The sequence below is a fragment of the Felis catus genome, chromosome D2 (assembly GCF_018350175.1).
Source record: "Felis catus isolate Fca126 chromosome D2, F.catus_Fca126_mat1.0, whole genome shotgun sequence".
NCBI lineage: Eukaryota > Metazoa > Chordata > Mammalia > Carnivora > Felidae > Felis > Felis catus.
In genome coordinates, this window is record NC_058378.1 from 62,485,525 (window position 1) to 62,499,586 (window position 14,062).

General features: G+C 41.4%; 1 protein-coding gene across 4 annotated transcripts in view; it reads left to right on the forward strand.

Annotated features, from left to right (window-relative positions):
* Nucleotides 1-14,062, forward strand: part of CFAP58 (cilia and flagella associated protein 58) — a 112,116-nt gene that overhangs the window by 44,920 nt on the left and 53,134 nt on the right. For all 4 annotated transcript variants that reach the window (XM_045040646.1, XM_023240896.2, XM_045040647.1 and 1 more), the window contains exons 12-14: nt 8,542-8,682; nt 9,937-10,160; nt 12,858-12,969. In XM_045040646.1, the coding sequence (XP_044896581.1) occupies nt 8,542-8,682; nt 9,937-10,160; nt 12,858-12,969 (477 nt within the window). The remainder of the gene's footprint in view (nt 1-8,541; nt 8,683-9,936; nt 10,161-12,857; nt 12,970-14,062) is intronic.

Here is a 14,062-nt window from a genome sequence, read left to right on the forward strand (position 1 = left end):
TAGATTATGATACAAAAGGAATAGGAGGAGGGACTAAAGATGGTGGAATAGTAAGGAGACCCTGAGCTTGCCTTGTCCCTCGAATACAGCTAGATCAACATTAAATCATTTTAAACAACTAGGATATCAGTCTGAGGATTATGAAAACAATCTGCACAATTGGAGGGAGAGAATGTGACAGAAGCAAGGATTGGAGCTGTGGATTGGGGGAGAGGAAAGCAGTGGTGCTGCGTAGGGAAGGGAACCCTTTGGCAGGGAGTGGTCAGGAAGAGAGAGAAAGAGTGGTGGGGATTGAATTAGTGTAGGATTTGTGGGGGATTCTGTGATGCAGGGATCCCCTGGGTTGCACTGGGAGAGATTGCCCCCCACTTCCTACTGTACATTTTGAAGAGGGGTTTTTTTTTTTTTTTGCCTTTCCAAGGACAAAAGGCCCACCAGGAGCTGTTGAGTGGCCAATTCAACTTCAGGGAACAGAGGTGCCCTCAGATGGATGATATCCTGGTCCCAGCTTTTTGCTCTGTGCCACAATAGACTCCAGCCACTGGGTGTGCACTGTGTGACTACTTTTCTGGGACAGAACAGTGAAGGGCTTGCTGTGAGTCTCTCCTCCAGAGGAGGGGAGTGGTCTGAGTTTTGCTGGGCCTTTTAAGATTTGGTGTTTCGAAACCCAGCCATTGGCCAGAAATAAAACACAGAACTGTGGCACTGGGAAGACAGGTTAAGGATAGGGATCTGATGAAAGCCTGGGACATTTTTCTGTGAGTTCCTCCTGAACAGCAGAGGCTGTGGGTTCCCATCTCAGGGGAGGAGGGGACGGGATGATGCCATCTTCCACCCACCCCCCTGCATACCAGCAGTATCAGACTTCAGAGAGAAACACAGCACCATCTAGTAGAGGCCGAAATTGCTTCCACCAAGCCCCGCCCACCTATACCTTCCAGGCATATCTCCACTAGGGCAAGTTGGCCTGAACCAGAGTAGCAGGACCCTTGTCCAGAAGACCAGCACAAATCCCTTCCACCTGCTTTGTCTACATTTTATAGTGTGCTGCAATGTTTCAGCTCTAAGGGGAAACTGGATCTAGCTTCATTTGGGTTTCTTTTTGTTTGTTTGTTCATTTTCTTTGCTTCTCTTTTTGTCTGTGTTGTTTTCTTTTTCTTTCTTGGGTACAGGAAGAGAAAATTTGTTGTTCTATTTTATTTCCTTTATTGTTAAACCTTTTTTGAATTTTTAATTTCTTGTTAAAAATATTTTTTCTTGGGGCGCCTGGGTGGCTCAGTCGGTTGAGTGTCTGCTTCTCTGATGAACATGGATGCAAAAAGTTTCAACAAAATACTAGCAAATCAAATCCAACAATACATTAAAAGAATTATTCACTATGACCAAGTGGGATTTATTCCTGGATTGCAGGAGTGGTTCAATATCTGCAAATCAATCAATGTGATATACCACATTGATAAAAGAAAGGGTAAAAACCATATGATCATTTCTGTAGATGAAGAAAAAGCATTTGATAAAGTACAGCATCCTTTCTTGACAAAAACCCTCAAGAAAGTAGGGATAGAATGAACATACCTCAACGTCATAAAGGCCATATACTAAAAACCCACAGCTAATGTCCTCCTCAGTGGGAAAAAAACTGAGAGTTTTCCCGTTAAGGTGAAGAACATGACAGGCATGTCCACTCTCACCACTATTGTTCAACATAGTACTGGAAGTCCTAGCCTCAGCAATCAGGCAACAAAAAGAAATAAAAGGCATCCAAATTGGCAAGGAAGACGTCAAACTTTCACTCTTTGCAGATGACATGATTCTCTATGTAGAAAACCCAAAAGATTCCACCAAAAAAATTGCTTGAACATGAATTCAGCAAAGTTGCAGGATATAAAATTAATGTACAGAAATCTGTTGCATTTCTATACACCAATAATGAAGCAACATAAAGAGAAATCAAGGAATTGATCCCATTTACAATTGCACTAAAAACCATAAGATACCTAGGAATAAACCTAACTAACGAGGTAAAATATCTGTATGCTGAAAACTATAGAATGCTAATGAAAGAAATTGAAGAAGACACAAAGAAATGGAAGAACATTCCATGCTTTGGAAGACCAAACATTGTTAAAATGTCTATGCTACCCAAAGCAATCTACACATTCAAGGCAATCCCTATCAAAATGACACCAGCATTCTTCACAGAGCTAGAACAAACAATTCTAAAATGTTTATGGAACCAGAAAAGACTCTGAATAGCCAAAATAATGTTGAAAAGAAAACCAAAGCTGGAGGCATCACAATTCTGGACTTCAAGCTGTTATTACAAAGCTGTAGTCATCAAGATGGTATGGTACTGGCACAAAAAGACACATAGATCAATGGAACAGGATAGAGAACCCAGGAATGGACCCACAGATGTATGGCCAACTAATCTTCAACAAAGCATGAAAGAATATCCAATGGAAAAAAGTCTCTCAGCAAACAGTGTTGGGAAAACTGGACAGCGACCTGCAGAAGAATGAACCTGGACCACTTCTTTATACCATACCTAAAAATAAATTCAAAATGGATGGAAGATGGAAGATGTAAGACAGGAAACCATTAAAATCCTAGAGGAGAAAATGGCAACCTCTTTGACCTCGACTGCAGCAACTTCTTACTAGACATGTCTCTAGAGACAAGAAAAGCAAATATGAACTACTGAGACCTAGTCAAGATAAAAATCTTCTGCACAGCAAAGGAAACAATCAACAAAACTAAAAGGCAACCGACGGAATGGGAGAAGATATTTGCAAATGACATGTCAGATAAAGGGTTAGTATCCAAAATCTATAAGGAACTTATCAAACCCAACATCCAAAAAAAACAGAATAATCCGGTGAAGAAATGGGCAGAGGACATGAATAGACACTTTTCCAAAGAAGACATCCAGATGGCTAAGAGACACATGAAAAGATGCTCAATATCACTCATCATCAGGGAAATACAAACCAAAACCACAATGAAATACCACCTCACATCTGACAGAACGGCTAACATTAACAACTCAGGAAGCAACAGATGTTGATGAGGATGTGAAGAAAGGGGAACCCTTTTGCACTGTTGGTGGGAATGCAAACTGGTGCAGCCACTCTGGAAAACAGTATGGAGGTTCCTCAAAAAGTTAAAAATAGAACTACTCATGACCCAGCAATTGCACTACTAGGTATTTATCCAAAAGATACAAAAATGCTGATTCCAAGGGGCACATGCACCCCAATGTTTATAGCAGCACTATCAGCAATAGCCAAATTATGGAAAGAGCCCAGATGTCCATCAACTAATGAATGGATAAGAAGATGTGAGATACATATGCAATGGAAATTACTCGGCGGTCAAATAGAATGAAATCCTACCACTTGCAACAACATGGATGAAAGTAGAGTGTATTATGCTAAGTGAAATAAGTCAGTCAGAGAAAGACAAATATCATATGATTTCACTCATATGTGGAATTTAAGGAACAAAACATAGGGGCAGGGGAGGAAAAAATAAAATAAGATAAAAATAGGGAGGCAAACCATGAGGGACTCTTAACTATAAACACTGACGGTTGATGGAGGGGTGAGTTGAATCAGGGTGATGGGCGTTAAAAAGGGCACTTGCTGGGCTGAGAACTGGATGTTACAGATAAATGATCAATCACTAAATTCTACTCCTGAAACCAATACTATACTATAAGTTAACTAACTTGAATCCAAATAAAAAATAAATTAATTTAAAAAATTATAACAAATCTGCATTTAAATGCATTTCCATATAAAGAAATATAAATATATATTTTTAAATTGGAAAATATCCTTCATCTTTGCTCCTGTTCTCCTTGTTCGAAGGAATAGTTTTGTAGATGGTAGCTTGTTTCACCCTGGAGCCTGTAGTGGGACGGGTTTATTAATCATTGAATGAATCGGAAGACTCTTTTTATAAACAGTGCTTCACCCACCGGCCTCATGGACCCATGTTAGCAAGGCTTCAGTGTAGCTCTATTTGGTACATCATGACATTGATCCTCATCAAAAGATTATGACCCTATGAGTGGGGTCCAAGGTGGAGCTAAACTGCCTTCTATAAAATTCTGCTTTAGATAAAGCAATGTCCTATGCAAAAGATCAATTGTTCCTAATTCCCTAGAGTTTGACTTGGTTATTATTTGTTTCAATTATGCCCTCCATCATCATACATGTACAGCTCCAAAGAAGCGTCATAATAAAATGAAGGGCAGTAGAGCTGGTATTTGGTCCTGTACCAGCTCAGCTGGCAGCTGGCGAACATGAAAGATGATTAAAGGGCTTCTACCCTAGAGAGTCTGCTCTAAACAGGGAATCCCGAGTCTGGATAGCTTTGGACCATTGATTATAGAAAGGTGATTGGTTGCTTTGGACTTCCTATGAAACCAGGGTGACTTTTTTTCCCTGGCATTTGCCATTGAGGCAAGAATGAGGAACAGAAAAAGGATGTCTGCTTAATCTATTTGAGGTTATCCAATGGTGCCTCGGCTGGATAATTTTGGCCTATCATTAGGCCTGCTTGACATTCTTTAGAAAAATACGACAGCTCAAATGTGGAGTTTCAGCCTCTTGCCTTTTTAGCCTCATATTTGAATCACGTTTCACACAGGTCTCTGGATTTCATGCATCTGAAGTTCGCAAACCAAAACCGTGGAGGGAAGGGCAGATTTTCTAGTACCTTTGCTCCAAGAGACATTTAGCCTCTTATTGTTGGGCTCTACAAAGCTTCGTGGGCCCTAATTTCTCCTGGAAGGGCAAGCCCCAGCCTGTGTTTTAGACCGTGATACGCCTTTTGACAGGACAACCCAATTTACTACTTCTCCAAGATGACAAAGAGTTGTCCATAATGGATCACCCTTGTCCCCGTTCATCCCCCCTCAAAAGAAACATCTTGCTCCTTCCATATTTCTTTTCCTTTTTCAGTTGCTCCCAGGCCTTACTGACTTCTCAGGATTCTAGACATTGTCAGCACATTATGGTTATGACAGAATGTCAATAGTCCTCTGAGACATTGCTGCATGTGCGTTCATCTGCCCATTCTGTCCCAGTCTTGTTCATCAGTGCTGACGGAGCCCTCTCATTTGGAGTGTCCTAACAAGCCCCTGATTCTGCCTCGTCACCTTCAAATCATCCCACATCAGTCTGACAGCACTTTGATTCCTGGTGAATAATTCAGCAGCAGATTCTCTATGTCCAGAGCCCAGCATCACATTAGCAACTGGCTTCAGGGCACCTTATCCTTTTACTTAGTGGACTTTCTAGGGTGACCTGGATGGGAGCTGCCACATAGACAGAGAGGGGGAGGGAAAGAAAGCCTAATCATTCTCACGACTAGAAAACTTTAGGTGGTCCTATTAGTCTTAGATGTAAACAGATGATTTCTGTGAAACCCAGTGAATGTTGGGATCATGTACGAATGGGTGAAACACCTGTGAGTATGGTTCTTGAGATATGATTTATACCTGCAGCCAAACTGGATGATATCTATTCCGTAAACACCTATCACAAAACCGTATGATTGTGGAGGCAGTGACTAAAGGGTGTGTCCCGTCATTGCATTGCAATTACAACTTCATACCACTGGTAACACTTTCAGAGACGTGGATACCTCAGGTCCCACCTAGAACATTGCTTGATGGGCTTTTGGGAGCCCAGCAATTGTTACCATCTTTCCTGGGTGAGACAGCTCAGATTTATAGCTGCTAAATGCATTAGGCTCAAGGTGTTTTGTTGATGTTAACATTTGCTGCCATAGTCTAATGCCACATCTTGTTTACAGCCCATAAATTTATGACATAAGGAGACCACTCAGAATTTTGATATATTATGGGAAAAAAAACACACACAGCAATGCCAAACGCGTGAACGGTTTTACATTTCAGACAGATACTTTTACACACCGTTGATTGCATTTTAATATAACAGGGGTTTCATTTTGTTCTGCTGATGGATTCTGATCAGCTCTTGGCACTTAGGAACAGGGAAGTGAATGTTGCACATCTGGGAAAATAAAAGTTTTATTAAAGAAAACATGAGCCAAACAGGTATTTATGGCTGCCTTCACTGTCACCCTAACTGATTAAAGAAAGAGAGAGGCTGGTTCTTTGCTTTCTTTCCCAACAGGATTGCCAAAGTGGTAAGTATTAGACCAGATCTTTTCTCAATGAGTATTTGCTTTTGCTTATCCCTGTACCAAAAACATATTCGTGAATGAACAAACGAAATGTCATGAAAGAAACCTTTGGTTTCACAGTAGCCGGATGCCTTTAGTTTGTGACATTACACGTCTATTACTAGGTGTGCAGTATCTTCTACTGTTTGGATAAGCTTGAGGTATGGAGTTAATGACTCTTAGCCTCCGTGAGTCCAACCTAACTAGAGTTGGGTTGGGTCACAGGCATTTGCAAATATGGGGCTTTCTGTCATCCTAGTGAACTTTCTGGATGGGTGGAGGTGGTGGTGGTGGTGGTGGTGGTGGGGCTCCCAATACTTCCTTGAGGAAAAAATTTATTACTTTCTCACTGTCATTTGCCAGCCAGCAAACCATTGAAAAGTTGGAGCCTTACTATCATCTTGTCATCCCCCTTGTGTTTCCAGGCATGCGTAATAACAGAGCTTTATTCTTATTTGTTACTTTTTGTGCTGAGCCCGTCTGTGATAAAAACCTGTCCTTCCCATGTGGAAGTGGAACCTCTCAAAGACATACTTTTGTTTCCTTTAATATGAATCCCTCTGTGGCTCCCCATTGCAGACTCTGTCCAGTGTGTGGCACACAAAACCTTTCCCAGTCTGGTTCAGCTTTACCTCCTGCTGTTCCCTACCTAACACTAATCCAGCCACACTGGATGTTGGCTGTGTGGTGAACACACCAGGTACTTTACAATTTGCATGCTTGGCTGTTTAATGCCTTCCCCCAACACAAGTCTCTGCATTTAGGAACTTATCTGTCAGTTGCCAAGGCTCCAACTGGTTCTTCCCTCTAACCCCTGGGCAGGCAGGAATTAGAAACTCCCATGTCCTTTTTCACTCAGTAGATAGCATTTGCACATTGTGGTGTGGTTTTATTTGTCATTTCTAACAGATGATGAATCTTTCAAGTTTTATTCTTGTATTTCACTTACAACAGTTGGGTGGTGATAGCAGTGGGGGTACAGGGTTTGGAATCAGAAAATCTGGGTTGGAATCCAAACTCTGCTACTTACTAGCTGTGTGACCATGTGCAAGTTAATTTGCTTTTCTTTGTCTCTTATGGATCACATTTGTTTTTTTTTTAATGTTTATTTATTTTTGAGACAGAGAGAGACAGAGCATGAATGGGGGAGGGTCAGAGAGAGAGGGAGACACAGAATCTGAAACAGGCTCCAGGCTCTGAGCTGTCAGCACAGAGCCTGACGCGGGGCTTGAACTCCCGGACCGCGAGATCATGACCTGAGCTGAAGTCGGACACTTAACCAACTGAGCCACTCAGACGCCCTTTTTTATTTTTATTTTTTAACGTTTATTTATTTTTGAGACAGAGAGTCTTATGGATCACATTTGTAAACTGGGGACAAGAGTAGCTATGTAAGATGCCTGGTATCAAAATGCCTGAGATATTGTAGGTCACAAACATACTTGTGGAATTGGAGTGAATGTGTCCTTTGATGAGAGGTATTTTCTTTCTGAAACTGACTAGTCCACGGCACCCTGTCTCCATCACTCTTACGATTTCCGTGTGACCTCAAGAGCCTCAAGATCTGAGCTCTCCCCGGAAGTCTCCCTGACAACCATAGTCCTCTAACCTCCTATAACATCCATTCACTGTCTGTGTGCTAATAAAGATACTGAAAAATCGCTGCCTGGACTTGTTAATGTTCATATAATACTTGTATATCTTATCTTCTCATCTAGATTGGAAGCATCTTAGGGATAGGATCTATGTATCTTTTTGCACCATGACATCTCTTCTGTTCCATCAAGACATTTTATAAGACAGACACTTGGTTGTTATCTTTGTTAATTTAATTTTTGCTTGCAGTAGGCTTTATCTTTACAGTTGATATGCCCGTGGTGTTCGGACCATTACAGGAGCTGATGCATGCAAAGACCCTCCCTCACCCCTCCGTACCCCTACATCCTCCGCTGCACTATTCTTTGTGAATTCTCACCTTGTTTAGCTGGTGAGAGAAGTGCTGCTGAATACCAATGAAGCTTCTGCTACACATATATAGAAAAATGATGGAAATCCCTCAAGGGCACAACTCATAGAATAAACATGACCACTGTAATGTTCACTGCTGTTTCTTTACAGGCCTCTGTGTGTGTGTGTGTGTGTGTGTGTGTGTGTGTGTGTGTGTGTGTAGCTTGTTTTGCTTGTGAGAGTGATCAGGCCATATTAAGCGAAACATCAGAGGAAAGTATAAGAAGAACAACTCTACATCTGATCCTGGGCCCTGCAGTCCAGGCTGGTATTGCCACAGAGTGAACTTTGTCTGTACCTTTCGCTCTTTGTCAGGCCGAGCTGCAGAAGCTCAGACAACAAGCTCTGGAGACCAAGCACTTCATTGAAAAGCAGGAAGTGGAGGAGAGAAAGCTCCTGCGGATCATCGCTGAGGCCGATGGGGAGAGGCTGAGACAGAAGAAGGAATTAGACCAGGTAGGAACATCTCCTCACCAGACCTCATCAGCAAGCACAACTCTGTGATTCAGCTTTTCATGAATCCTCATTCTTTATGCTCTTACATTCTATTTATTGGAAGAACAGTAGCAGCAGAAGATCCGTCTTCTGTTGATTAATTATGGAATATTTGTTCATTATTCAAGTCATATTTATGAGCATTTACTGTCCTCCAGGCACTGGGGATACACTGACCAACAAAAAAATAAGGTCCTTATTCTCAGGGAGTTTACATTCTAGTATAATATAAATGCTCACATATAATTGTAATTAAAAATGGCATAATTCAAGGGCTAGAAACTCAAATGCATTATTAGGGGGTTAGAAACTTACATACTGTCAGGGGCACCTGGGTGGCTTAGTCAGTTAACCATCTGACTCTTGATTTTGACTTGGTCATGATCTCACAGTTTGTGAGATAGGGCCCTGGGTTGGGCTTTGCACTGACAACTCAGAGAAGTCTGCTTGGGATTCTCTCTCTGCCTCTCTGTCTCTGCCCCTCCCCAACTCGTTCTTTCTCTCTCTCAAAATAAATAAACAGGAAAAAAAAAGAAAGAAACTTAAATAAGCTTTCAGAGATTTGGGAGAGTGAAAAAAGAAGTTGACCGGTGTAAGACAGTAAGGAGTGGTGGAAACTGGTAAGAGCTAGCCCATCATTAAGTCATTCAAATTTTAACATTTATAGGGGTGCCTGGGTGGCTCAGTCAGTTAAGCATCTGACTCTTGATTTTGGCTCAGGTATTGATCTCATGGTTTGTGAGTTTGAGCCCTGAGTTGGGCTCTTCACTGACAATGCAGAGCCTGTTTGGGATTCTCTTTATCCCTCTCTTTCTGCCCCTCCCCCATTCATGTGTGCACACGTGCATTCTCTCTCTCTCTCTCTCTCTCTCTCTCTCTCTCTCTCTCTCTCTGTCAAAATAAACAAATACACTTAAAAATTTAATATTTATAAAATAATGGGTTGGGAAAAAACCAAACTGATGGACCAAGAATTATTGGATGATGATGATGATGATTGATGATTTGTCGTACCCTTTCTCATTCCAAAGGGACTGCAAATGCATGGAAGGAGCCCAGTGTTGACTGTCTAGCAGGGTCTTTCCAGTGCCCTGCCCACTGGGTACCTAGCATACAGGGGCATTTGAGACATCTTTGACAGAACGAAAGAGGCTGCCATAATGTAAAGTGAGACTTTTTGTTCCCTGACAGCCATGCCTTTCCTGATTTTTCTAGGTCATCAGCGAGAGAGATATTCTCGGGTCTCAGCTTGTCCGGCGCAATGACGAATTGGCTTTGCTCTATGAGAAGATCAAGATCCAACAGTCCGTGCTGAATAAAGGCGAGAGCCAGTACAACCAGAAGGTGGAGGACATGAGAATTCTCAAACTTGAGATTAAGAAACTTCGCCGGGAAAAGGGGATTCTTGCCAGGAGTGTGGCAAATGTTGATGAACTCAGGTAATAGAAGACCTTTCAGAGCTGAGGGCACAGTAGCCTGAGGGGAGCTCCTGAAATGACCTTATGTTCATGCTTGTGTGTCATGGAAAGTCTTTCTCAAGTTGTACAAAATAATTTTTATATGATGGAATTATTAACGAATAATGAGAACTTTTCCATAATTCAGAATCTATGTTGTGCCCATTCTATGTCACAAAAGAATGGACTCATTTCCTCTCAGGGAAATATAAGTGAGGGCAAAAAGATTTTTTTAGAAATGTATTCTGGATTAAAAAAAAAGAAATTTGAAAACAGACCATAGACAAACTAGTTACAATGCAGAAAATAATTTCCCCCAATGAGGTGTTTAGACTTCCTTTAAGAAGGCAGTGTGCAAGCAATGGATCAGCAACATTTACGTTCGGTCCTGGGAACATTTGCACATCTTTTTTCTTGGAATTATATACAGAATGAAAAGAAGAGAAAAATTTAATTTTATCACGATTTGAAAAACTCTGTTTCCTTAGAAGGCAGCCAAATTTTATGTCTCGCTCTTGATTTATCTTCCTCAGCTTTTACTTTAGCTTAGTGTGCCTTCTTCTTGCCTTAAATCTTACATTATACAAGATCTACTTCCCCTTTGGGAAAACATCACCATGTTTTATATAGGCAATTGCAGGAAACCAAATAAGAGGACTGGTGTTGTTTCAGTAGCTATCCTTATTCCCCCCAGACTTGTAGATGAACAGTATCCTTGACCACCTTGGGACAAGGACACGGTTTGCATCTGCTTCTTAAATGAATTAAGTTAGAAGATAGTTTTGATATTTAGATGCAGTGAATATATTCAGGAATAGCAAGAGAAGTTGCCACTATCCAGGATGGATCAATACTTTTTATTTTTTTTTTTAGAGTCGCTCGTATTTCAGGTGATGAAAGCAGTACAAATTCATTGTAGAAAATGTGGGAAATGAAGAAAAAATATAAAGAAGGGATTAGAAAATCACTCATAAGTTTACTAACCAGAGATACCAACCATTGACATTTCGAAGACAAATGGATTCATTCTAAGTAGCTATTGAATGATCTCAAAGATCATCACTAAACTTGCCAGCCATGAGTTATTTTTGTTATATACACAAAGGACCAAATTCTACCCATTCCTTGTCAGTATGACTGGTTTGTTGGTAATAGATTTTATTTTTCTTTTCAATGGGAGGACAACTTAGGAAAGATATTGGAGGCAAGCAGGCATGAATTCCAATCTCAGACTTGCCACCCACAAGCTGTGTGACCTTGGGCAAATCATCACACTTCTCTGAGCTGTAGGCTTGTAGCTAAAATTAAACACAGAAACAAACACAATGTGCCTAGCACAGGGTCTAGTACAAAATAAGCTGTCAGTGACAGTAGCTAATACTCCTGCCCTCCTGTCTGACGGCGCTCTAGATAATCGAAGTGTTAAAAATATGCTTTTAATTCTAAGCAGCTTGTTCTGAGCTCCCTGTTGAGTGAACATCGTGCAGTTAATTCTAATGGTTTGTCTTGCTAATGAGGGGAAGTTGTATTATTGGTTTAAATGAAGCAATTAAGTAAAAGAGATGGCTTGGTATTAGTAATCTGCACACCCACAGCAGACGAGGACAGATAATAATATCCTTGTTGCCCGTATCAGTGTGAGTGTTTGCTTCTTCTCCGCCCCCCAGCAAAGCGTCTTGTTCAATAGGGTGGCAGCCAGCTCACAGGGTACTGCGAATGGCTATCGCACAGTACCTATTAGCTGGAGATTTCCGCAGTTTGGAGAAGTAGGTTTGAGCCAGAGCTAGCTCTTCAGGACCGTTGCAGCCATCTGTGTAGTTGTGGAACATGAAATAAAATATCGCTTCCAACTCGGTGTTTCTCAATCCTGGCTGTACCTTAGAATTACCAGGAGGACTTTAAAACCTATGAAACCTGGGCGCCTGGGTGGCTCAGTCGGTTAAGCGTCTGACTGGCTCAGGCCATGATCTCATGGTTCGTAGGTTCGAGCCCTGCGTCGGACTCTGTGTTGCCAGCTTGGAGCCTGCTTTGGATTCTGTGTCTCCCTCTCTATGCCCCTCCCCTGCTTGCACTCTGTCTCTGTCTCTCAAAAATAAATAAACACTAAAAAAATTAAAAAAAACACAACAACAACTATGAAACCCAAGTAACATGCTAGATGAATTAAGGCAGAATCCCTGTGGGATTTGGTCTAGGCAAAGGTAGGTTGTAAGGCTCCCCCAGGTGATTCCAGGGTGCAGGCGGGTACAATGCACCGCCCTGATTGGTGTCAGGTTAACACCGGAGCCTCAGTGTCTTGCAGTCAGGTGCTGTATTTTGAAGCAGAACATAAAAGATATATTGTTCTTTATATGGAGATATTTAGAAGCACTGAAAGGTATATTAAAATTCTCATAATTTAATTCCTCCCTGTTCTTTCCATACACTTCTAAATTCCTTGGGTATTCAGAATCATGATTCTGAAGCTCTGGTCCTTTCATTAAAGAGAAAGCTGGAGTCTGCTCTCTGTAGGGATTGGTAACATCTGTGTCTGGCTCAGATTGGGGGCTGGTCTTGGTTCACAGAAGTCTCCCTCATTCCAACTTTTTATGTAAGATGTAGTGTGTAGATAGCCACATAAAGACATGATTTTCAAATGGGAGGAGAATTTCTCTGCAAAAGAAAGTTCATCTTTTTTAGGCAGGAGTTTTTTCACATGCAAAGAGAATTCTTGAAGGAGAGGACGCGATGCCGAGCCCTGGAGGAGGAACTGGAGAACCCCATGAACGTGCACAGATGGAGGAAGCTTCAGGTAACACCTGGCAGAGCTTTCCTCTCTTCCCTGAATCTCTTCTTCTGCCCTGCACGGTGTCCTAGCTAAAGCACAGTAAGAAGCTTGGTTTTATTTAATCCTATGCAAATTGTTACCTAACATGTAAGGCTGGATTGAATGTCAGTTGGGTTGTTCCAAACCCAGATAGTTTACTTGGGTTTTGTTTAAAAAGTCTTGGACAAGGGGGTCTGTGTGGCTCAGTCAGTTGAACACTCAGCTCTTGATCCTGGGGGTCGTGGAATCTAGTGTTGTGTCAGCCTCTGCACTGAACATGGAGTCTGCTTAAGATTCTCTCTCTCCCCTTCTCCCTCTTTCCCCGACCCTATCTCAAAAAAAAAAAAAAAAAAAAAAAAAAAAAGGCTTGGATTGATAATTGCCTTTAGCTATATTGGCCACAAGCGTCTATGCTGTCTTTCAGTTGGTCTTTGCATTCTTTGATTTCCTGCAGGAAATAAGGCCCTTTTTTTTTTTTTTTTTCTTTTGAAGGACTAGCATTGTGTTAGCCAAACCCTTTCTCTTAGGATCTGGGGACATAGCTGAAGTCTCACTGTCAGGTGACGGATAACAAACCTCATATTTTATTTTATGATTTCCTGATAGATGTTCCCACCAGCCCTGCAGATAACAGTTAAAGACAAGCTCTGCTTTATTCAAGGAAAAGACGGCCATCTCTTATGGTTGTGCCCAGCCACGTGGGTGCCAGGAGGGGCTTGGGCTACACGAACAATTAGGGTTTGGGAAGGATACAAGTACACGATGTAAGAAAGAGCAATCAGCCAAGTCAGTTTTTGGTTTTCATTTCTATTTTTTTTCCTTTTAATGAAGAAACCATTAAAGATAATGCATTATAAATTGTTAGGTAAACATGAGGCCTGAATTTTAACAACATCTAGTCTTGCCAGATGAATGTGTGCCAAATCTAGTCCCAGTTTGTGGATATCAGTTGGCACTGCTTAGTATTTCTTAAGCAAAGTCAAAGTCAGTGAAATGTTTTCTCCCCACCTCTTCTCGACCCTCATTTATTCCTCTTTAAATGCCAAGAGTGGTGTCATTTACTAAACTAACAATAATA